Below are 23,836 nucleotides of genomic sequence, written 5' to 3'. Positions count from 1 at the left end.
CTACCTCACTGCTTTGATTATAGAGACATAATATTTATAGGGCTGGCCGGGCGCGGTGGCTCACGCCTGTAATCCCAGCACTTTGGGAGGCCGAGGCGGGTGGATCACAAGGTCAGGAGATCGAGACCACAGTGAAACTCCGGACGCTGAGGCAGGAGAATGGCGTGAACCCGGGAGACAGAGCTTGCAGTGAGCCAAGATCGCGCCACTGCACTCCAGCCTGGGGGACAGAGCGAGACTCCGTCTCAAAAAAAAAAAAAAAAAATTTTTATAGGGCTAACCAACACCTCTCTACCTTCAGCAATTGTTCTACCTGTTCAGAGTTTTCTTGACTATCTTCAGAACATGCTCACTCTCAACTCTAATATATTTTAGACAGTTTGTCTAGTTTCTGGAAAAAAAATTAATGATTTTTATAATTAATTTAGCATAAAAGTAACCTGAAGAGAACCAAAAACTTTATGATGTGAAGTTGTCCCATCCAAGGACATGAGATGTCTCTCTGCTTGTTCAAGTACATTTTTGTATCTTAAAGTATTTTAAAATGTTTCTCTCATAAATTTGGGACAACAGAAAACTGTAATCTTACCTTATACCACACAACACTGCAATCCAAGTCACCATTGTAACATTTCTTGTTATATTTATTCCTATTTATTTTGTCTTTCTGTTGCTATAATAAATGGGTATTCATTTCTATTATCTTCTAATTGCCCACATGAAAAGCTAGTTATCAAAAGCTTATATAAAAGCTACTAATTTTATAAATTTTACATCCTACCTCACTGAATTCTTTTTATAAATTCAATTTTTCTTAACTGACTTGTTTTTCCCACATACACTTTTCAATTCTTATGCCTCTAATTTTCTTCCCAACCCTCTGTCTTAAAAGTGGTTAATACCCTCAAAAGAAACGGCAGAGAGATACACATATTTGCCTTGTCCCTGACTTTAGGGTGAATCTATCTGGTATTTTATAACTTTTGGGCTGAAATAACTGTGTGTATGTGTGTGTGTATTGGTAGGGCACTGAATGTGTGTGGGCTGAAGAAAGTGTGTGTGTGTGTGTGTGTGTACATGCATGTGTACACTTTTAATGTTAAAGAAGGACCTATCAATTCCTATGTTGTTACATGTTCTACCTGGAACAGATGATGAATTCTGTCAAGTGGGATAATACATTTTCAACCTGTTCTTCACTCTAATGACAAATCAAGTATGATGCTAGTTTTTGAAAGTTCTTCACCTCTCTAATTATACAAAGTAAACTAAGTGCTTTTTTTTTTTTTTTTTTGAGATGGAGTCTCGCTTTGTTGCCCAGGCTGGGGTGCGGTGGCGCGATCTCGGCTCACTGCAAGCTCTGCCTCCCGGGTTCACGCTGTTCTCCTGCCTCAGCCTCCCGAGCAGCTGGGACTACAGGCGCCCGCCACCACACCCGGCTAATTTTTGTATTTTTAGTAGAGACGGGGTTTCACCGTGTTAGCCAGGATGGTCTCGATCTCCTGACCTCGTGATCCGCCTGCCTCGGCCTCCCAAAGTGCTGGGATTACAGGCGTGAGCCACCGCGCCCAGCCTGTTTTGTTTTAATCAAGAGTCAGTGTTGACTCTTACCAGTGTCTTGACAACTAGCCAGTTTTTTCTCCCTTTGACCTATTAACATTATGAAATAACTATTAATAAAGCATATAATACTGAACTGCCCCTTAAAATCTTAGTCACAGTTTGTTACTAATAATACACTGCTATATTTTATTTTGAACATTTAAATGAAGCTAGTCTATAATTTTCTTTTTTTTTTTTAAGTATTATCATTAGTCAGGATCTGTTATCAGTATATAATTTAAATAAAAGTCTGGAAGGTTTTCATACTTACCCTATGTTCTGAAATAGTACTACAACTCTCTGTACTGGAATTATCTGTTTTTTTGAGGTTTTAAAGACGCTGTGAAATATTTCTGGATCTTTCTTTTGGGTGATGAATTCTTTGTTCAATTTTTCCAAAAATTGAAAGTTTTTGTTCAATTTTTCCAATTTTTTGATATGGCTGCTTAATAATCTATCTATTGGGATTTTCCATCCTCCAAGACCCAGCTCTTAGACAATTTACTAATTATCATTTTATCTTCTACTCTATTTATATCCTAATTCCTTTATTTTCTTGAATATACGTTATTTCTCCCCAACTCCTCTAATTATAAATGTAAAATATCAACAAAAGGTCAAGAAACTCAGGTTCCTAATGAGTAAAGATACATACTCAAGTGACTAAGAACTAAGATACATACTAAAGTGACATACCTCCCAACTCTCAATTTGGGACAAAGACTACTTTTTTAAAGACTTATTTTTTTAAAAGGTTGAGAAACATTCAGGATATATTTTGAACAAAGCTTAATTTTGTTTATTAGGCACATGGCAAAAAAATATTAAAAGATAAAGAATTAAAGTGAAATTACTGACTCATCTGTATTATTCTACAACACCCTTTTTTTTTGAGACACAGTCTTGCTCTGTCGCCCATGCTGGCATGCAGTGGCACAATCTTGGCTCCCTGCAACCTCCACCTTCCAGGTTCAAGCGATTCTGCCTCAGCCTCCCAAGTAGCAGGGATTACAGGCGTGCGCCACCATGCCTGGCTAATTTTTGTATTTTAGTAGAGACAGGGTTTCTACATGTTGCCCAGGCTGGTCTCGAACTCCTGACCTCAGGTGATCCACTTGCCTCGGCCTCCCAAAGTGCTGGAATTACAGGTGTGTGCCACCACTACCGTACAACACCATTTTTTGAAAGACCCATTTTATTTTAAGCTTGCAAATGTCCCAAGTTAAAGAAATTTGTATTGCATGTCTGGAAATTTTATGCTAATTAGTTCTCATATTTTTATTTACTCTTACAAGGGATATGTAAAAGTTTAGGCTAAAACAAATTTAAAATCCTTTAAAAAGAAGTAACAGTGGAATAATGCTTTATTTAAATCGATACCAAAAATAATGATGTAAAAAAAGACATAATTCCATAATTTTTATGAGGCTAAAAGTTATACTAATAAATATGTAAATTAAGGATTTCTAAAAGTTGACATTCATAAACTAAATCAGTATGTTAATGGAATTTATTCAGAAATCAAATTATTTACCCTACCAAAAATAAGAAACCAAACTGCCAACGTCATGCATAGCAAGAAGCCCCCACTGCATTGTACACACAATCAGAATCTCCGTAATTCTTAGAAAAGACTCTGTAACTATTGTATCATATGTATATTGCATCAACTGATGATACAATATACATATTGTATCATCAGTGTTGTTTTAACTATGGTTTAACGGCTGCTATTCTTCATTAAGAATTTTATTATTATTAGTTTTTTGGCTGGGCATGGTGGCTCATGCCTATAATCCCAGCACTTTGGGAGGCCAAGGTGGGAGGATCGCTTGAGTCCAGGAGTTCGAGACCAGCCTGGGCCACACTACAAGAAAATTTTAAAAAATGAGGCAGGAGGATTTTAGCCCAGGAGGTCAAGGCTGCAGTGAGCTGTCATCACACCACTGCACTCTTACCTGGGAGACAGGGTGAGACCCTGCCTTAAAAAAAAAAGAATGTTATTATTAGTTTTTAATTTTCCTTAATCATTTCATTTTCATTTCATCCCCACTGGAATACAGAGATATACAGAAGCAAGTAGGGCTTTAACTCAGCTAAAAATGTAGGCTATAGTCAAACAAATGAGAGAATCATTGTTTTTGGAGTACCCTACATGTACTTCGTAACAATTAAAAGAAAATACCATTTAGTAACTTATATGCTGTAAGGAAATATACTATATATACCATATACAAACACTAAACATTAGTCACCTAAGAATTCTAAACACAAACACTAGAAAGAGATAGTACAAGGCTAAGATAATTTACTACTTATCATGGAGTTTTTAAAAACAGGGTTGGGGGAGCAGGAAGAAAGACTCAACCAGTAAAAAACAACTTACCATTTGACAGCTAAATTCTGTACCTCTCCATTTTTATCTTCCAGTAACTTCAAAATCATTTTCACTACTTTCCTTTCACTATCATCATCCAACTTGATGGAATCTTTCTGCAGTTCCGTCATCAAATCATTTGTAGCCATAAACCTATCAAAAAAAATTTGTTAATTTCAAAATTTTAGAGCATTAATTTAAAAAGATAATGATTTTTCAAATCCAGTGCTATACCATTCACTCAACAGGAACATCTTTTATTATAAAACTCATCCACTTTTTTTAAAAAGTGATCATAAATTTAATCTAAAAGCTACCAAGAAAAAGAGCAATAATGTACTTAAAATTTATTGTATCCAGAGAGAGGGTGAGAGAGTTTTTAAGTACTGATATGCTTTTATATGAGGTACCATTATCCAAAATTATTTTCCCCGGGTCAGTCTTAATCTCAAACTGACTAACAGGACTCTACAGTGAGCACTCTTTCATTCAAATTAACTGCATCACTGCTTTTAGGTAAGAAAAGTTCCTCTTTACTTTTTCTTTACATGGGATTTGAATTCTATCTAGGAAGTCCTTAACCACAAACATTAAGAACACCTTCCAAACATTAAAAACACTTTCAAAACAAGTATGTTGCATTGCAGGGGGTGGTCACATATTACCGGAAATTTTCCAAAATACCCATCACTAGGTATAGGCCTATTTTTTTTTCATTCTTTTTTTTTTTTGTAGAGGGAGTCTTGCTCTGTCACCCAGGCTGGGGTGCAATGGCAGGATCTCAGCTGACTGCAACCTCTGCCTCCCAGGTTCAAGCTATTTTCCTGCCTCAGCCTCTCAAGTAGCTGAGATTACAGGCGCCTGTCACCAAACCCGGCTAATTTTTGTATTTTTAGTAGAGACAGGGTTTCATCATGTTGCCCAGGCTGGTCTCGAACTTCTGACCGCAGGTAATCCACCTGCCTCGGCCTCCCACAGTGCTGGGATTACAAGCATGAGCCACCGTGCCCAGCCACCAGGCTTATTTTCAAAATAGTGAAGAGGTGATTCTAGAAAGTAGCTCCCCCTGACATCTCCCACCTCCCCTCCCCTTAAGAACCACTGCCCAAGGAAGGAACAGCCTGGCAAAAACCCAGAGTGATTAATCATCTAATCTCGCTTTAAATGAAAGGAGTGAATAGTGGACAAGATAAATAGAGTCTCAGGTAAAATAAGGTATAAACAGAGTCTCAGATTTTCTTCTCCACATGCCTTACCAAACAATTCATTGTTTTAAAAGTGATTTCTCAGAATATGAGATAATCACATTTAAATAAAGCCCTAAGACCTCCTTAAAAGCCAAATGAACTTGTCCCATAATTCTTGGCTCCCCTCCACTTATGGAAGCAATCCAACTAAGATAACTAGTTAGCGTTCTTTTCTTTTATTTGAACCAGATTCAGTTTTAGTAAAAATATATTATTTTGTACACTACAGAGAAATGTCAAAATCCATGTTTAAATAAAAAAACAACTGTTGGAGCCGAACTGATAAACAGCTATGGAGACAGTCCGCAACAGGGGTAATAAACTATGTGATAAAAGCTGGCAAAACAACTTAATAATTTAGAAATGCATTACATTAAGGTAATTTTAAGGATAACTCCAATAACTAGTATGTTCGTTTAATGCTGATCTGACAAAGTTTTACACTACATGCAAGTATGTATTATGACAAAAACCACAATTACTTTTGCACCAACCTAATAGTTTAATTCTTACCACGTTCTGTAAAACTGCTTATTTTTAAAAAAGCTTATATTTACACTGGCGCAATATAAGATCACTTAAGCATGTACTTTTAAAAAATGGACACAGCTCTCCTAACTGGAAGCCCCTCACCCATTTTATAATGTGACAAAACAAAATTAAAACGACATGATTTTCATTAATATTCCGGAAAGCGAAAAAACTGCGTAACACATTAATGCAGGCACTCCTGCACACAAAGCACTGAAAACACCTTAACCATTTTACTTAAATAAAATCCATTAAATAATCATAATAGTTATTACCTCTAAGAACCACTGCAATGCCAGTTATCTGCTTCCAGAGAAAACAATGATCATCAATTTAAGCACAAAAACATAATTCCAAGTAAAAAGTTGTTTTTTGGTCCGGTATGGTTCTACCGGCACAAATTCATTCTTTACTTATTGTTTATTTATTCACTGTCTATTATGTAAGAAACCCTGGACTAAGAAATAAGGACAGATAAAAGGTGAATACACTTTGGCCCCCCCTAACATCAAGAAGCTTATATTGTAATAAAGAAGCCTACTGATTTTCAAAAATCTATGATTAATGGTTAAATAATTTAAAAAGTTAAAATGAGCACTGTCAAAATTAGCAATAGATATTTTTAAAAAGCAGAAAAAGTAGATTATTATAATACCAAGAGGTTTTTTTTGTTTGTTTGTTTGTTTTGAGATGGAGTCTCACTCTGTCACCAGGCTTGAGTGCAGTGGCGCGATCTCGACTCACTGCAACCTCCGCCTCCCGAGCTCAAGTGATTCTCCTGCCTCAGCCTCCCAAGTAGCTGGGACTACAGGTGCCCGCCACCACGCCCAGCTAATTCTTTGTATTTTTAGTAGAGACGGGGTTTCACCATGTTAGCCAGGATATCTCTTGACCTCGTGATCCACCGCCTCGGCCTCCCAAAGTGCTGGGATTACAGGCGTGAGTCACCGCGCCCGGCCACAAAGAGTTACTTTTAAATGGTGACCCTGAAATCACAAAGTTCTGGGAATAATTTATTCCTTCTGTAAATGTGATATTAAAAATTTACATTATTAATCTTATTAAGGAAGTTGACCAGTTTAAAAGCTGTCCATGGCATGTCCATGTCTCTTCAGCATTTACTCTTTTAGGTGTGGTGCTAAGGGCACAAATCTCAATACATTTTATAAAACACTACTCAAGAGCATATGGAAATTATCACACCAAAGAGTTGACTGTTAGGTAGGATCTCAAAGGATGAATGAGGGTTTGTGTGGGAAAAATTGGTTTGGAATTTAAATTACTTTTTTTTTTTTTGGTGGTGGGGAAGGACAGAGCACCTCAGAGTAAAGGCCTAAGGAAACAGTTCAGTATGTGGAGCACAGAAACCTAATAGGAAGATGATGGGAATATAGGCTGAGGTCAAGATGGGAAGGGTGTTATATACTCATACACTATGTAATAAGAAGCTACTACATATCTGGTACTGTTCTAGTTGTTGCTGACAGAAGGGCTAACCAAAGCACACACAATTCTTGCTGTCTTGGAGCTTATATCACAGTCTAGTAAGAGGTATGTTAACTTTTTAAATTGCATATATGAGTAAGCACCTGTAGAACTAAGAACTAAGATAAATGCTATGAAGGAAAGTGTTATCAAGAAAACACTACGGGGCCGGGTGCCAGTGGCTCACGCCTGTAATGCCAGCACTTTGGGATGCCGAGGCAGGCAGATCTCCTGAGGTCAGGAGTTCGAGACCAGCCTGGCCAACATAGTGAAACCCCGTCTCTACTAAAATTACAAAAATTAGCTGGGTGTGGTGGTGCACGCCTGTAATCCCAGCTACTTGGGAGGCTAATGCAGGAGAATCACTTGAACCTGAGAGACAGAGGTTGCAGTGAGCTGAGATTGCACCACCGCACTCCAGCCTGGATGACAGAGTGAGACTCATCTCAAAACAAGAAAACACTATCGAATAAACAAAGTAACATGACCTAGACTGAATTGGGGGTTGTGTCAGGAAAGACTGATCTAAAGAGTGGGGGTTGGGCATAGTGGCTCACACCTGTAATCCCAGCACTTTGGGAGACCTAGGCAGGTGGATCACTTGAGGTCAGGAGTTCGAGACCAGCCTGGGCAACATGGTGAAATCCCATCTCTACCAAAAATACAAAATGAGCCAGGCGTGGTGGTACATGCCTGTAATCCCAGCTATTTGGGAGGCTGAGGCAGGGGCAATGCTTGAACCTGGGAGGCAGTCGCTTGAACCCAGGAGGTGGAGGTTGCAGTGAGTCAAGATCACGCCATGGCACCCCAGCCTGAGCAACAGAGTGACACTCTATCTTAAAAATAAAGAGTGGGCAGAATTATGGTGAAGCAAGGGAAAATTTGTGCCAGGTAAGCAAGGGCCAGAAATTTAAAGAATTTGTAGACCATATCAGGATTTTAGCCTTTATTCTAAGAGCAATGGGAAGCTACTGAAAAACAGCTGGGTTATAGATGGGGAATAAATGCAACGATCAGATTTACATTTCAGAAACAGTACTCCAGCTATACTGTGGACCATACTTTGGAGAGAACCAATCTTCATTTGGCCATACCAATGGAGACTAGTTAGGAAAATGACTAAGTGAGAAATTATGATAGCCTGAGTTAGGGTTATTGCAATCAATGAAGATGGAAAAAAAATGACATACAGTTGATTCTCATTATTCCCAGGTTCCATATTTGCAAATTCACCTACTTATTAACATTTATTTGTAAAGCCAAAATTATTGTTTCCTATTTCACAGTCATTTGCAGATGATGATGATAAGTGTCAAATGGTGAAAAATTTGAGTAATGCAACACATACATTCCCAGCTGTGGTGGGACAAAATAACACTCTGCCTTCTAGCTCTAGCTCTCATGCTGTAAACAAGCATCTTCTTCTTGGCCTATTTCAGCCCATGTTTTTCACATGTTTGTGCTTTTTGCTGGTGCTCTTGTTGTTTAATATGGCCTCCAAGCACAGTGCTAAAATGCTGTCAACCATTCCTAAGTGCAAGAAGGCTATAATGTGCCTTCTGAAAAAAACATATGTGTTAGATAAGCTTCTTTACTGGCTGTGAATTCAATGTTAACGAATCAGCAATATATATTAACACATCTTTAAAAGAAACACTCATAAAACAAGGTTACAAACTTATCAACTGATTAAAATAATGTGACTCAGGACTCATAGGAACTAATTCCGTAATTCCCTCAGAAGCAATGGTTCAGTACTTGCTAACTCAGTGTTTGTGATAATGTTACAAAACATATTACAAATACTGAGAATAGTTGGTTTGAATTTTACAAACTAAAATTAATAGTTCTTCAAAACGGATTAGACGTAGGGATGGTAAGGATGAGCTAGGAGGAAAGAAGTAAAACGAAAACCACAAGACTGGGTATTGCAGTCAGCTGATGTATCCTTGTCCAGACTCTTAATGTTACCCTGCAGCCACCATCACATCAGATAAATAAACTGCTCATCTTACAATAGAAGAAAGGATTACCTTTGGTTAAACTGCAAACTACATGTAAAGGATATTCCTCTGATCTTAAACAACAAAATCTCTGCCATAGTGAAGATGTGAAAATAAAAAATTAATGTCCTGCAGCCCAACTCTGTCTGCCCTTGGCCAAAAGTGGGCACTGATAAAGAAAAAACAGCAGCCTCCACATTCCAGAAACTTATCTGAGACTCATACCTAAACCTCAGTGTTACTACCAACTGATCTGATGCTTAACAGCTAAAGCATATTGTTTCCTTGGATATAAACAATCTCACAGAACATCCATTTTGGACAAGGTCACCGAGCAACACAAAATACCAAACATTCCCCTCTCCAGTTAAATGAGTGACTGGTACTTCTTTACCAATTACAGCTTTCCCCTGCTTAGGTCAGCCCTCCCTATAAAATTTATTAAAAGGCCAAATCATAGAATTGACCTCTCTTTCTGACAACATTCAATCTAAAGCAAAGCTTCACTTCCTTAGACTCTTTCCCAAATTACCCAAATGAATAGGTTCCTTCTAAAATCCTTTGATACCCTGAAGTGTGTGTTCTCCCTGATTATTACAGACAAAAAACCCAACTTGTGTCAGGATGCCCATAAAACAGAATTACAAGAAGGAAAAAGTGGTTAAAAAATACATATATACCAAAAAGATGAGCAAAGAAAATATCCGCTAAATGAGTTACATTAGGAGACTAGGGAGACTGTTAGGGATTTTAGGAGAGCAGTCTCTACAAATTCAGATGGGCAACAGCTAAGAAATCTGGAGTTTATCTTGTAGTCAAAGGAAATCAGTGAGGGAGGCAATGATCAGCTGCAGTATATAGAAAGAAAATTCTAACGGCCAGAGGGAACACACTGGGTTAGGAAGAGGCCTGAGACAGCAAGATTAATTTGAGAAATATTCATCAGGAGACCAAAGAAGACAGACAGCAGAAGAGTGGTATCAAAGGTTTTCTGCTTGTGACTTTCAGTGGATGGTAATTTAACAGGCCAAAATAAGGATAAAGAAGGCATTAAGATGGGAAAAGAAAAAGATAAATGGTTACATTTCAGACTTCAATGGAATTTCCAGGTTGATATGACCTGCAGGCAGTGCCATCTCATTCCTTTATTCAACAAGTATTTTGAGGGCACCAACATAAGGAACTCTACTCTGCAAACATAATGATGAGTAACACGTAAGTCTGGAACTTACACTAGATCTAGGTATGCACTAGATGGATAGATACCTTGCACTCACATTAACTCTCACCACAGCCTCTCCCATCAGACATAAACACAATTTTACTCTTGTTTCCAACCAGAAATCTAGTTGATATGGTCAATTTTATCACTCAGTACACCAATTACCTTTCAGAGATCCTGCACATACACCACTGCTATATCATTTTTCCTCAGTTATTCCTTAGAGTGCTATGAATTTAATTGGAATAGTTTTTTTTTTTTTTTTTTTTTTGAGACAGAGTCTCCCTGTCGCCCAGGCCGGAGTACAGTGCTGCAATCTTGGCTCACTGCAACCTCCGCCTCCCGGGTTCAAGCGATTCTGCCTCAGCCTCGTGAGTAACAGGTGTGCACCACCATGCTCGGCAAATTTTTGTATTTTTAGTAGAGACGGGGTTTCACCATGTTGTCCAGGCTGGTCATGAACTCCTGACCTCAGATGATCTGCCTGCCTTGGCCTCCCAAAGTGCTAGAATTACAGGCATGAGCCACCGCACAAGGCCTAAATTGGAATAGTCTTGATATTGTTCATGTAAAGAAATCTAATTTTTACTAATCTTTCTTCCCAGTTTTATCTGTGAGGTACCTTCTTCCTCTTTCTCACTGGTGAGCCCTAACCACTGCTGATAACCAGTTAGTACAGTATATATCAAGATAAAAACATCTAAGTAAAATCAAGAAAGTTACTGCCATCAATCTGCTAAGTATTTTTAAAAGTGCCCAGAAATCACCTTCTTAATCTCTGCATATCTATTTCTTCTAATTAAGCCTGCTTTTCTTCAAGCACAAGTACTTAAGATAATTTCACTGTTTGCTGTTATGTTATTGTAAATGCCCACACCGTACTTTTAGCTATATGATAGGATCTGTAAGGTTCCTTCCAGCTCTGAAAACCTATGATTCCTTAAAAGGTTTGAGGTTTTTTTAATAAGCATTTTAAACAGTTTCCAAAAGAAAATATCGTCCAATATCCAAAACACTTAAATAAATAAATCTGGTAATATAAACCTTTATCAAATAGGGAAAAACTTGCATTCTATAGTGTAGTGAATTATTTTAGGAAGATTCTATCAGGTGGTATTTAAACAAACAGTTTAGTTGACTTTACAATGGTTTCCTGAAGGTTCCTAAAATCCTATATAATCGAACTAAAATCCAATTCTACTTAAACAAGCACCTACTGAGAACCCACATGGCCCAGAGCCAGACAAAGCGAAGGATTCCGTTTAGTCAGACAAGGTCCCTATTCTTAAGGAGTTCTGTGGACAATATCCATCCAGCTACAATCAGTTATCTATTTCCTCTTCCCCAGTGAAATTTTATATCGTGTGCTTTACATTTTCTCTTTCTACCTAGAGTTTCATTTTCAACACCTGGCTTAGATCTCTCCATGGACAGGAATCTTCTTTCTTTAATGTTCTCTGCCACTTAATGCCTGACAATTACATACGGCCCCGGGTTATTCATCTTTTTATAATAGTGTCTTAACTATTCAACAAGCATGTAGATTTAGGGAAAGTAAGCACTAGATCTTAAACTTTTTGTAGTTCTTCTCAGGAATTATTAAAAGTATCTTCTAGCATGAAATATTTTATAACCCTAATTTTAGAGGGAAATGAAATTTAAGGCTTGAATCTTAATATCTCCTAGTCTAAACCCTGGAGAAGTGACATAGCTGGGTAGTTAAGAGTTCATGCTTTGGGGGTAAAGAGATCCTATAAATCCCAGACCTACTATCTAACTGACCTTAAACAAGTACTTCATCTCTCCAAATCTCAGTTTCTTCAACTGTAAATGAGATTGTTATCCTCTTTTACTAAAGTTGTAAGGATAAATAAAAATCAAGCTCACAGTAAGCATTTATATTAACTATTATACATAGAAAGACAATGATATTTTCTTTAGTTCTGAGTCTTTGGAATATTTTAAATCAACTGGTGGTTGAAGCATATGAAAATAGAAGAACTGGCTGGGCACAGTGGCTCAAGCCTGTAATCCCAGCACTTTGGGAGGCCAAGGTGGGCAGACTGCCGGAACTGAGACCAGCCTGGGAAACATGGTGACGCCTGTCTCTATAAAAAAAAAATTAGCCGAGTGTGGTGGTGTACACCTGTAGTCCCAGCTACTCTGGGGGCTGAGGTGGGAAGATTGCTTGAGCCCAGGAGGTTGAGGCTGTAGTGAGCTGAGATGGTGCCACTCACTGCACTCCAGTGTGGGTGACAGAGCGAGACCCTATCTCTAAAAAAAAAAAGAAAAAGAAAACTTAATTACCTCAATCCACCGAATATTTAATATTAATATTAATATTCACAAATGGAGTGTCACATGGTTCATCCACATTAAAGCTTTCGCTCTGGTATCTACCGAATCCCCTATCTATTGGTTAAATTATAATGTTTACTCTTTATTCCTTTATAGAACATGCATCCCTAGAGGTCCTTAAAATAACTATATATACTGGTATAAAAGTCTCAGTACACTCCAGAAGTGTTTTTTTTTTTAGGGGAAGTGATGAGAAGCACTGTTCTAAGGTACTGTCCCAAGGAATGTTTCTTCATTTTTCTTCTGAAGGTTTTATTTGAATCAGCATTCATTAATAACTTTTCACTAAACCGAGGCTAGTATGTAACAGGCAATATCCTAGTAATTGAGACACACAAATGCCTCCTCCTTTTTTTATAAAAGAGCTCCTAGTCTTTTTTTTTTTTTTTAAGGGTTTAAAAAAAAAAAAAAACCTGCATGGGCGGGCACGGTGGCTCTTGCCTGTAATCCCAGCACTTTGGGAGGCCAAGGCAGGCGGATCACAAGGTCAGAAGATAGAGACCATCTTGGCCAACATGGTGAAACCCCATCTCAACTAAAATACAAAAAATTAGCCAGGCGTGGTGGTGCGTGCCTGTAAATCCCAGTTACTTGGGAGGCTGAGGCAGGGGAGTCGCTTGAACCTGGGAGGCGGAGGTTGGAGTGAGCTGAGATGGCGCCACTGCACTCCAGTCTGGCGACAAACACTCCGCCTCCGTCTCAAAAAAAAAAAAACAAAAACAACTACAACAACTCTGCATATGGCATCAGAGTTCCTAACATCGGCATTTCTCATCCTAATGCTTCCCCATTTCTCCTAAGTCTTAATATCCCATTTTTAAATAATGCACAATACTAAAACACAAAACAAATATTATACAATTTTTCAATAAATTGAGCCGATTAAGTCCTACAAAAAGATTCTTTTAAAATGCTGACATTTCCAAAGTTTTAAGCCTGCATTCATTCCTGTCCCTTCTCTGTATTAATGGACTATATAATTATCTACATAGACCTGAAATTTTATACCTATAAGCAACCTTTTGTAATTAGTCATGTCCACGCCTCTCAGAAGTGAAAATGTAATCTCAAATTAAGTAGCTTGCACAAGATCTTACAGTTCATAACAAAGAATCACACATGATTAGAACCCAGATCTTGTGATTAGGTCAAATTCTCTTTGGATTCTACCATGAGGAGAATAAAATTTGCTCTTCATGTTGGAGCACTGTTTTCTTCTCTTGTCCTTAGTACAGGCAGAGTGCTTTGCAAATGTTGGTCATTTCATAATGTTAATTAACCTTGCCCTCAAGATCCTTCTAGTGCTAGGTATTTTAAAATATGTAGCCACAATTCTTGGTATTTAAGCCAAAATAAATAAACTTCTAATGAGAACAAAGCATCATTTTTAAAAAAAGAACAAATTAAAATAAATGCCTATGCTAAAAATATGCAGGAAAAATTTCAAAATTCTTGACTCCAAACTCTAATTATTAAATGTCTGTTTAAACTGAACATATAAAGTGCTTTAGTTCCAAAGACCTATTAACCAGATGGCTACAGCACATTATAAAAATGTTTTTTAGAAGGCAGTTAATAAAAATATCTTAATGATGTCAAATTACTGGAAATCACATACTGGTCCTAAACATATCCTACCTAGCATTCACCAACTATTAGGGATATACCAATATTACACTAATCCTCCAGGCAATGTTTTGATTCAGTACAACCAAAATTCATAATCTTTATCAAATTCAGCAGTGACTGTCATTTAGTATCAGAGCATTATTCTTTCATTTAACTTTGTTTTAAAAAAAAAAAACCTTGATATGTATATGTTGTCTTTCTTTCACAGGAAATTTAAGAAAGCAAGCTTTAGGCTGGGCGTGGTGGCTCACGCCTGTAATCCGAGCACTTAGGGAGGCCGAGGCGGGTGGATCACAAGGTCAGGAGATCAAGACCATTCTGGCTAACACGGTGAAGTCCCATCTCTGCTAAAAATACAAAAAATTAGCCCGGTGTGGTGGACACCTGTAGTCCCAGCTACTCGGGAGGCTGAGGCAGAAGAATGGCGTGAACCCGGGAGGCGGAGCTTGCAGTGAGCGGAGATCATGCCACTGCACTCCAGCGTGGGCAACAGAGCGAGACTCCGTCTCAAAAATAATCACATGTATGGTATCACCACATAATTTATTTAGCCTTTCTAAACTTATACCCATACAGAAGTCTGACTAGCTGAACAAAACTGTATTATTACAAAGTGCTATCTTCAGACTGAAATTGACCACAATCAGAATAAAATGTACTACCTTTACAGATGAGCCAAACTGACAGCAATGGGGAGGAAATCACACGACACACCTTATCCATTACTTGAATTGGAAGCAAGCAAAGCCCCAAAAATCAAAAGGCATTCCAATCCGTTAAACAACACAAAACTTTTATTTGCCCCAAGATTCTTAATTTTGGCGCTAGAACTACACAAATCTAAAATACACAAAACAAACTTATGTCACCTCAAAAAAGTTACAATACTAAAATTTTTACCATTAGCAAACTGATTTTTAAGCTTTAAATACAACACTTAAAAGCTGCCTAAGTAGAAATATTTTTTTAAGTAATATATGGTTTTGTGGTCATTGACTATTTTAATAAGCCAGTACATCAATTTAATCAGAAACACAATTACTACTTTTTCACGGCTCTCTCCTTTCACAAACCCTAAACGTTCTTCCCAGTCCACACGGTTTGGACACATTTTCAGGTGTTAACACATATTGTTCATACGAAACAAGCAAACGAGCTCTTTAGTCACAATTTTAGTTGACGACTATTTGTTCTTTCCTTTAAAATGCACCCAAATTACAACCACTAAAGCATTAGAGAACAAAACAGGTATAAGGAAATAAGCAACCTTTTTTTTTTTTTTTTTAAGATTGAGAACTTATTTGTGAAGAGATGGGAGGCGGGAAAGAATGCAACAATCACCGTAGCGTGCAAGTAAAAAAAACAAAAAACAAAGATAACCTGTAAAAATATAACAAATCTTGACTACGCATATTACAACAATTTGGAACCAACAGTACAGATCTCCTGAACAGAACTGCTGTAATAAAGCTTCATATTCACAAGCTCCGTATTAAACACCTCTTCCTTTTGAAGAAGATCCGTCTGCTATGATCAAGATCCAGCAATCCATCCCTTTGGCAGTGATTTTCGATATGAGGACATGAGACTGAAACCCCGAGTTCCTAAGCGGGTTTTACCTGACAAGGGGAACTGACAGTGATGCTGGCGGGAAAACCCTACGAGCGAAGTTTCCTCCATCCTGGCTCCCCTCCCCCTTCTTCCCACCTTCAAGAAAAGAAATAATCCAAAAAAAGAAGTATATATCAGCCAAGAGCGCAAAAGTTCACCATTCCACCCGAATGCAGCAAGGCCCACGCGCACCTGCGGGCAGAGAGGAGGCCGCCGGGTCCCCGAGTGGGCAGCAGCTTGGGCCCCAGCGAGCAGGGCGGCCTAGCGACGCAGGATGGCAAGAGAGTAGGCCCGGCGCCCGGTCTCCCGGCCTAGAGCAACTCCCTTCTCCACAATGGTGGGTGGTTTCGCCCCTTCGCGCTACCTGAGACGCGAGAATCGCCTCCCAGTGGGGCAGGGAAGGATGTGGGGGCACTTAGAGACGCAAACGGGGCCTAGAGACTGCGGCGGACAACTGCCTAGGATAAAGAATGGGGGGATGGGGTTGCAAGAGGGGAGAGGAAAGGGGCTCGGGAGGGATCGGGAGGCCAGCGGACCAGTGCGCTGGAGACCTCGGGGTAGCGAAGCTACCGGCTACGGCCGAAGGGGTGGGGCAAGGCCTGCGTGACGGCCAGGGCCGCGGCAGCGAGAACCCCGAGGTGGGGTGAGGGTCGGGTCTCGGCCTCACCTAAAGTCCTTGTCGCTGGATGTCATTTTTTCCAGCAAATTGGAAATGTGGTACGAGGCGCTCGCCATGTTGACGGCCTCGATCCCGCCCGCTGGCGCTGCTGGAGCTGCTGCCCGCTGCCGCCGCCGCCACTGGAGCTCCTCCTCTCGCTCGCGGCGGCTCCCGCTTCCAGGGTCGCAGCGCGACGCCGACGCTGACTAGGGAGGCGCCTCGACGGGCTGCCCCCTCCCCGGCGAGGCGTGGGCCTGTCCCGTGGTAAGCCGAGGCTACAGGGCCAGCCTAACGACGGCGCTGTTCGCTGGAGAACGAGCTCATGGGCGGCAGGACGGGAAGCCAGACACTTCCACTCAGGGCCGTCTCGCTCCCACTCGCTCCGCACTCGCTCCCTAGGGCAAAAGGCCAAAGCCCGCCTCCTTCGCTCCGGGGGCGGGGTCGGCAGACGCGGGACGCTACGGAAAACTAAGGTCAGAGTTCACGGAGGCCTCCCCGCGCACGCTATGAAGACGAGAGTTACAAGACAATTCGGTTGGCTGAAGGCTATGTCAGTTTTCGCGTGACCCGCCTTTTAGAGGCATGACAACGACAAAAAAGGGGCTGTTCTCGCGAGACTTTAAAGCAACGGTTAAAGGACAGGAGACGAGTGGAGCAAGTGGGCCGTAATCTGAAAATAATTTGATTATTTAATGACATTAAGAGAAAAAGATTACGAGCTTTGAGAAAGAGAAAGCCTAGGAGTAACGACAATTAAGGAGTTAGCTTGCGGAACCAACATAAGAATTATAACAGGGAGCTTTCGTTTGGGATCAGACGCGTGGCCTGCATTGCCTTAACCACCATGGGGTAATGTTGCCACGTGAAAACCACAAATCCCAGAATTCAGTCGGGTGATACACTGGCTAATAATGTGATTGGCTGCGGGAACTTGTAGCTTACTCATTGGCCCCCCCGGAAGGACTGAATGCTGGGATATGTAGTCTGAAGGGGAGCAGTGCTAGATAAAAACCTTTGAATCGCCGCGCACGCCGTTTCTGCCGCGGATTCTTATTTTGTCCAATACGGGGTTTTTCTGTTATGCGGTATTTGTAGGGCAAGCTGCTGCAGTTTGGCCAGGCGCATTGCGGGTCAGTTGGTGTTCTTGCCAGAGGCCTAGCAGCGACTTCCTAGCGCTACTCCTTGCACCTCCCAAGGCAGCTGAGCCTCCCCACTTCTCTGGCCAGACAACACTCCTTCCGTGCATCGTAGAGCCACCTCTCTGACGCCAACAGGACCTTAGTAAGACTAATGGGTATGCGACAGATGACTGTAGTCAGGCCCTACTGTTTTCAAAATAGCTAAAAGACTATCTCTGTAGTTAGCTTTTGTAGCCTTGATAGACCTGCAGCTGTGTATTGTTCCGTCAGACAGACAAATCCGTGGAGTTATTGAAGTATTTACTATCCAAGTTTTTCATCTGCTTAATATTTGGGATTTTAAACACAAATTTTGCCAGGTAGGGGTCAACATCCCTGAAAGTGTTAGGGGTGGAGCCAGCTGACAGGCCTTTCTAAAAGAACAGAGAGCCTGGTGAAGAGATGAAAAATCAATCTCACTTGATACTCCTGTTAAAAACAACAACAAACCTTGAAATAGCTCTCTACTAGCACATACCTCAAATCTGATCAAATCTACCTGACCTTTACCATTGTTTTCTATATTCATCAACTATTACTGAGTACTTAAAAGTCAGGCAATAGCAGTTAATGAAACAGATGAAACTTGATTTAGCCTCATAATGTGTGTCTAAATTTCACACATACCTCTGATCTGCTCTCATGTGTCCTTTTACTTAAATGTATGTAATACAAAGGCCGGGTGTGGTGGCTCATGCCTGTAACCCCACCATTTTGGGAGGCTGAGGCGGGCAGATCAGGAGGTCAGGAGTTCGAGACCAACCTGGCCAATATGGTGAAACCCCATCTCTACTAAAAATACAAAAATTAGCTGGGCATGGTGGCGCATGCCTGTAGTCCCAGCTACTCAGGAGGCTGAGGCAGAAAAATTGCTTGAACCCAGGAAGCAGAGGTTGCAGTGAGCCGAGATCGTGCCACTGCACTCCAGCCTGGGCAACAGAGTGAGACAACGTCTTCAAAATAATAATAATAATAAATATATATGTAATATATTTTTTCTCCCCAGTAATGCCATATTCTTTATTTTACCCATCTGCCATGATTAATATATCTTTCATCAAGTGATGAAGCACTGTCCTTAGTGCTTCAGCTACAATTAATTGCCTTTTGCTCTGAATGGCCTTTCCACCATATTTAATGTAAAACACACACACATACACACACAAAGAAGCAGGTCTTTTTTTTGTATGTGTGGACCTCAAGGCCTCAGTCATTTGGTATTATCAATAATACTTTCTTTTAGCCTGTGTCCACTCAGAAAGCAAATCATGGTTTGTCTTTTTCTGTGTGTAAATTCTTTCACTTTTGAATTTCCAGCTGAACTATACTATTTGAAGTCAGATTCCTTAAATATACATCGTGTTTACAGCCACTTACTTGGTGTCATAGGCAATTCATGTTCATCTTTCTCAGCTTCAGTTTCTTCATGGGTAAATGATGATCAGGATATTACCTCAGGGTTGTTTTAAGAGTTAAATAACTCCTAACCTCAGGTGATCCACCCGCCTCGGCTTCACAAAGTGCTGGGATTACAGGCATGAGCCACCACGCCCAGCCCAGCCAAATGTGGTGAAACTGTCTCTACTAAAAATACAAAAATTAGTTGGGCATGGTGGCAGGCACCTGTAATCCCAGCTACTTGGGAGGCTAAGGCAAGGAGCATCTCTTGAGCCCGGGAGGCCGAGGTTGCAGTAAGCCAAGATTGTGCCATTGCACTCCAGCCTGGGCAGCAAGAGCGAAACTCTGTCTCAAAAAAAAAAAAAAAGTTAAATAAAATATCCTATATAAGGAGCCTAGCACATTTCCTAGAACGTAATAATATTTATAACTAATATGTCTTACATACTTAACGAAGGTCCAGAAAAGCATAAACATTAGCTATCGTCACATTATTTTAATCTTTTATTTGTCCCTATTCCCAAGTCATTCTACACAACCACTTCAGAGCTGTCCAAAACATTGTTTTTACAGTACTGCTTACTTACTGAAAACATTCAGTGACTGACTATTACAGAATAAAGTCCAAATGTTTTGGTAGTTGGTGGCCTTCATTTGTCCCTAAGCTTTTCTTTCTGACCTTTCTATCACTGTTCTAATGTAGAAATTGCTTCTACTAAAGTTTTGAGTCCTTCAAAGACAGAAGGTCTTGTATATAATAATAATTGTTATAATTATGAGCATTTTTAAAATTTATTTAGTTTTTTGAGACAGAGTCTTGCTCTGTAGCCCAGGCTGGAGTGCAATGGCGTAATCTCGGCTCACTGCAATCTCTGCTTCCTGGGTTCAAGCGATTCTCCCTGCCACAGCCTCGAGAGTAGCTGGGTTTTCAGGCATGCGCCAGCACACCCGGCTAATTTTTGTATGTTTGGTAGAGACAGGGATTCGCTATGTTGTCCAGGCTGGTCATGAACTCCTGACCTCAGTGATCCACCCACCTCAGCCTCCCAAAGTTCTGGGATTACAGGCGTGAGCCACTGCGCCGGCCTTTATGAGCATTTTTTTTTTTTCTTCCTTGAGAGGGAGTCTCACTCTGTTGCCCAGGCTGGAGTTCAGCGGCACAATCTCCGCTCACTGCAACCTGCCTCCCATCTTCAAGTAATTCTCATGCCTCAGCCTCCCAAGTAGCTGGGATTGCAGGTGCCTGCCACCACACCTGGCTAATTTTTTTTATTTCTAATAGAGACGGCAGGATTTCACCATGTTGGCCAGGCTAGTCTTGAATTCCTGACCTCAGGTGATCTGCCCACCTCAGCCTTCCAAAGTGCTGGGATTACAGGAGTGAGCCACCATGCCCTGCCGAGCACTTATTTATGAGTCAGGCATTGTATTAACTCAATCCTCAGAACAGCCCTATGAGATTGGTGTTTTTCACATTTTAAGTATGAGAGGCACAAAGAGGGTAAGTAACTGGACAAAGGTCACTCCTACTAGAGACTAGGAATGTGAAATAAAAGCAAATGGAATTAAAACCCTCTAAATTTTCACTAAAGCAATTCTGATATGGCGTGAAATAAAGAAAACATCAAAATTCTTAGGGGAAAAAAAACACCCTCCAGGGCTTTATATGGCTTTCCATTCTTCCACCCTATTATTACAAGGAAGCTCTGCTGTAGGATTTCCCAAGTTGTGAACCCTAGGAACACTAGTTCCATTGATAGTAGAAGCAAATACTCTTTGGGTCTTGGGTTATGTGTTGGCTGGGGAAGGGGGGTGTTGTTGCTGAGGAGGGTTGTGGTTAAGAGAAAAAGTGCAGGAAACAGTTTTCTTAATAGTACCATGTCTCCGAACTTTTTTCTTTCTTTTTTTTTTTTTTTTTGAGACATAGTCTTACTCTGTCACCCAGGCTGGAGTGTGCAGTGGTGCAATCTCAGCTCACTGCAACCTTCACCTCCCAGGTTCAAGTGATTTCCCTGTCTCAGCCTCCTGTGTAGCTGCGGTTACAGGTGCGCCCCCTCACCTGGCTAATTTTTGTATTTTTAGTAGAAAAGGGGTTTCACCATGTTGGCCAGGCCGATCTCAAACTTCTGACCTCAAGTGATCAACCCGCCTCGGCCTCCCAAAGTGCTGGGATTACAGCCACAGCACCTGACCCACAGAACATTTAATATGGCAGCGTGTAAGAGGAATATGTAGTATGCAGCTGCTTGACACATTTGAGCATAGAATTTAAAGTTGTACCTGTATAATCTCAAGAAATGAGAATACCATGACCATGAAACATAATTTGAAAACCACTGTTCTGTAGGTAGTTTTTTCTGAACCTAATGCTGAGTGGATGGATGATGGGGAGGAGAGTCTTGGCAGAAAATAAGTTTGATGTTCATTTTTAAAACAGCCTTCTGCCAAGTACATGTGGCCTGTGCTCAATTTCTACATTTGTTGTAAATGAGTTAAAGGGAATAATAGAGCTATATTTATTCAACTAGTTGGTAATTTCTGAAATAAAATTCTGAGTTGAATGTCAAAGCCGATGCGTTTCCGCGGCATGCCTTGCCGGGCTGGGGCGGACACAGCTAAGGGGCCACCTGGGTGGGGAGGGAGGCACAGTCTTGCTTATGGTCCCTCGCCACGCGCCGGCCTTTGGCGGCGCCTGGGTTCTGCCAGTCAAGAGTTGGAACACGGCATCTTCCCTTCCTTGAATCCTTCCTTCTGCAGAAGGGAGCTCAGTAGAACTTTGTTGTTTTGCCTTTTACTCTGGACTGAAAGAAGCAGATGATAAAGAGAAAATAGTGAATGTCAAAGGAAATGTAATTCCTCCCATGCTGGTTGTCTCAACTGTGATTGTTGTGGTTTGGAAATCAACACCCAAGAAGGCTCTCTCTTGTGGATGTATCACTTAAAACACCCAGAAGTTGTTGACAGCGGCGGTCGGAAGGGCCGGTGGTTTCCAAGCTGCTCCAACAATGGGACCCACAATCCTCAAGCAGGGGAAGAAGAAGACATAGACGAAGAAAAAGAGAAAGAACAAAGAAAAGAAGATGACAAAAAAAGAGCTTCAGCTATGGGACTGGTTTAATCCATACAATCGCCCAGAGGTGCTGACCGTGACCAGTTGGAATGTGCCGGTTACGTGGGAAGGCACTTAGAACAGAACCATCCCAGAAAATTCTTATGCCAAACAGAAAATTACTGTGGGTTTGACGGTTTTTGCTGTCGGAAGATATGTAGAGTATTACTTGAAGGAGTTCATAACATCTGCTGATGGGTACTTTATGGTCAGCCACAAAGTCATATTTTACATCATGGCCGATAATATCTCCAGGATGCCGTTGATAGAGCTGGGTCTTCTGTGTTTCTTCAGAGTGTTTGAGATCAAGCCTGAGAAGAGGTAGCAAGTCATCAACATGATGGGCATGAAGACCATCAGGGAGTACATGTTGGCCCACATCCAACAGGAAGTTGACTTCCTTTTCTGCATGGATGTGGACCAGGTGTTCGAAGACAATTTTGGGGTGGAGACCCTGGGCCAGTCGGTGGCTCAGCTACAGGCCTGGTGGCAGGGGAAACATCCTGAGGAGAATACTTATGAGAGACGGAAGGAGTCGGTGGCATACATTCCATTCGGCCAGGGGGATTTTTATTATCACGCAGCCATTTTTGGTGGAACACCCATTCAAGTTCTCAACATCACCCAGGAGTGCTTTAAGGGAATCCTCCAGGACAAATGACATTGAAGCAGAGTGGCATGATGAAAGCCACCTAAACAAGTATTTTTTCCTCAACGTACCCTCTAAGATCTTATCCCCAGAATGCTGCTGGGATTATCATATAGGCCATCATGCAGATATTAAAATTGTCAAGCTATCTTGGCAGCAAAAAGAGTATACATTGGTTAGAAATGATGACTGACTTCAAATTGTGCCAACAGTTTTTTGAATTTGAGAGTATTATTCTGGCTACTTCCTCAGAAAACAACTTTAAGAAAATATTAATGAAACACCAACATCGCAATCACATACTATTTCTCCTTGTAACTTTGAGCCTTGTAATATGAGAGGATGAATATATGGTAATCAGATGTAAATTCCCAGTGATTTCTTATGTATTCTGAATTTGGGGGAAATACTATCAGCTAAACCAGAAAGAACTTGTCATAGGCAAAGACAAAGCCAGAAACAGGCCAGGCGTGGTGGGTCATGCCTGTAATCCTAGTACTTTGGGAGGCCAAGGCGGGTGGATCACCTGAGGTCAGGAGTTCGAGATCAGCTTGGCCAACATGGTGAAACCCCATCTCTACTTAAAAATATAAAAAATTAGCCGGGCATGGTGGCGCCCACCTGTAATCCCAGCTACTCAGGAGGCTGAGGCAGGAGAATCACTTAAACCTGGGAGGCAGAGGTTGTAGTGAGCCAGATTGCACCATTGCACTCCAGCCTGGGCAACAAAAGCGAAATTCCATCTAAAAGCAAAAAACCCACAAGCACTCTACATGTGT

At 40.8% G+C, this 23,836-nt stretch overlaps 1 protein-coding gene and 1 pseudogene across 1 annotated transcript in view; one reads left to right on the top strand and one right to left on the bottom strand.

Annotated features, from left to right (window-relative positions):
* CAND1 (cullin associated and neddylation dissociated 1) overlaps positions 1-17,117 on the bottom strand; it is a 46,210-nt gene extending 29,093 nt beyond the window's left edge. The window contains 2 exon segments of the mRNA NM_001261692.2: positions 3,989-4,132; positions 16,733-17,117. Of these exon segments, the coding sequence (NP_001248621.1) occupies positions 3,989-4,132; positions 16,733-16,800 (212 nt within the window). The 5' untranslated portion in view covers positions 16,801-17,117.
* Positions 17,118-17,229: 112 nt separating this feature from the next.
* LOC100428436 (N-acetyllactosaminide alpha-1,3-galactosyltransferase pseudogene) lies at positions 17,230-23,316 on the top strand (annotated as a pseudogene).
* The last annotated feature ends 520 nt before the right edge of the window (positions 23,317-23,836 follow it).

The sequence above is a fragment of the Macaca mulatta genome, chromosome 11, assembly GCF_049350105.2.
Source record: "Macaca mulatta isolate MMU2019108-1 chromosome 11, T2T-MMU8v2.0, whole genome shotgun sequence".
Lineage (NCBI taxonomy): Eukaryota > Metazoa > Chordata > Mammalia > Primates > Cercopithecidae > Macaca > Macaca mulatta.
Note: the sequence above shows the minus strand (reverse complement) of the source record. Positions and strands in the feature narration are given on the sequence as shown.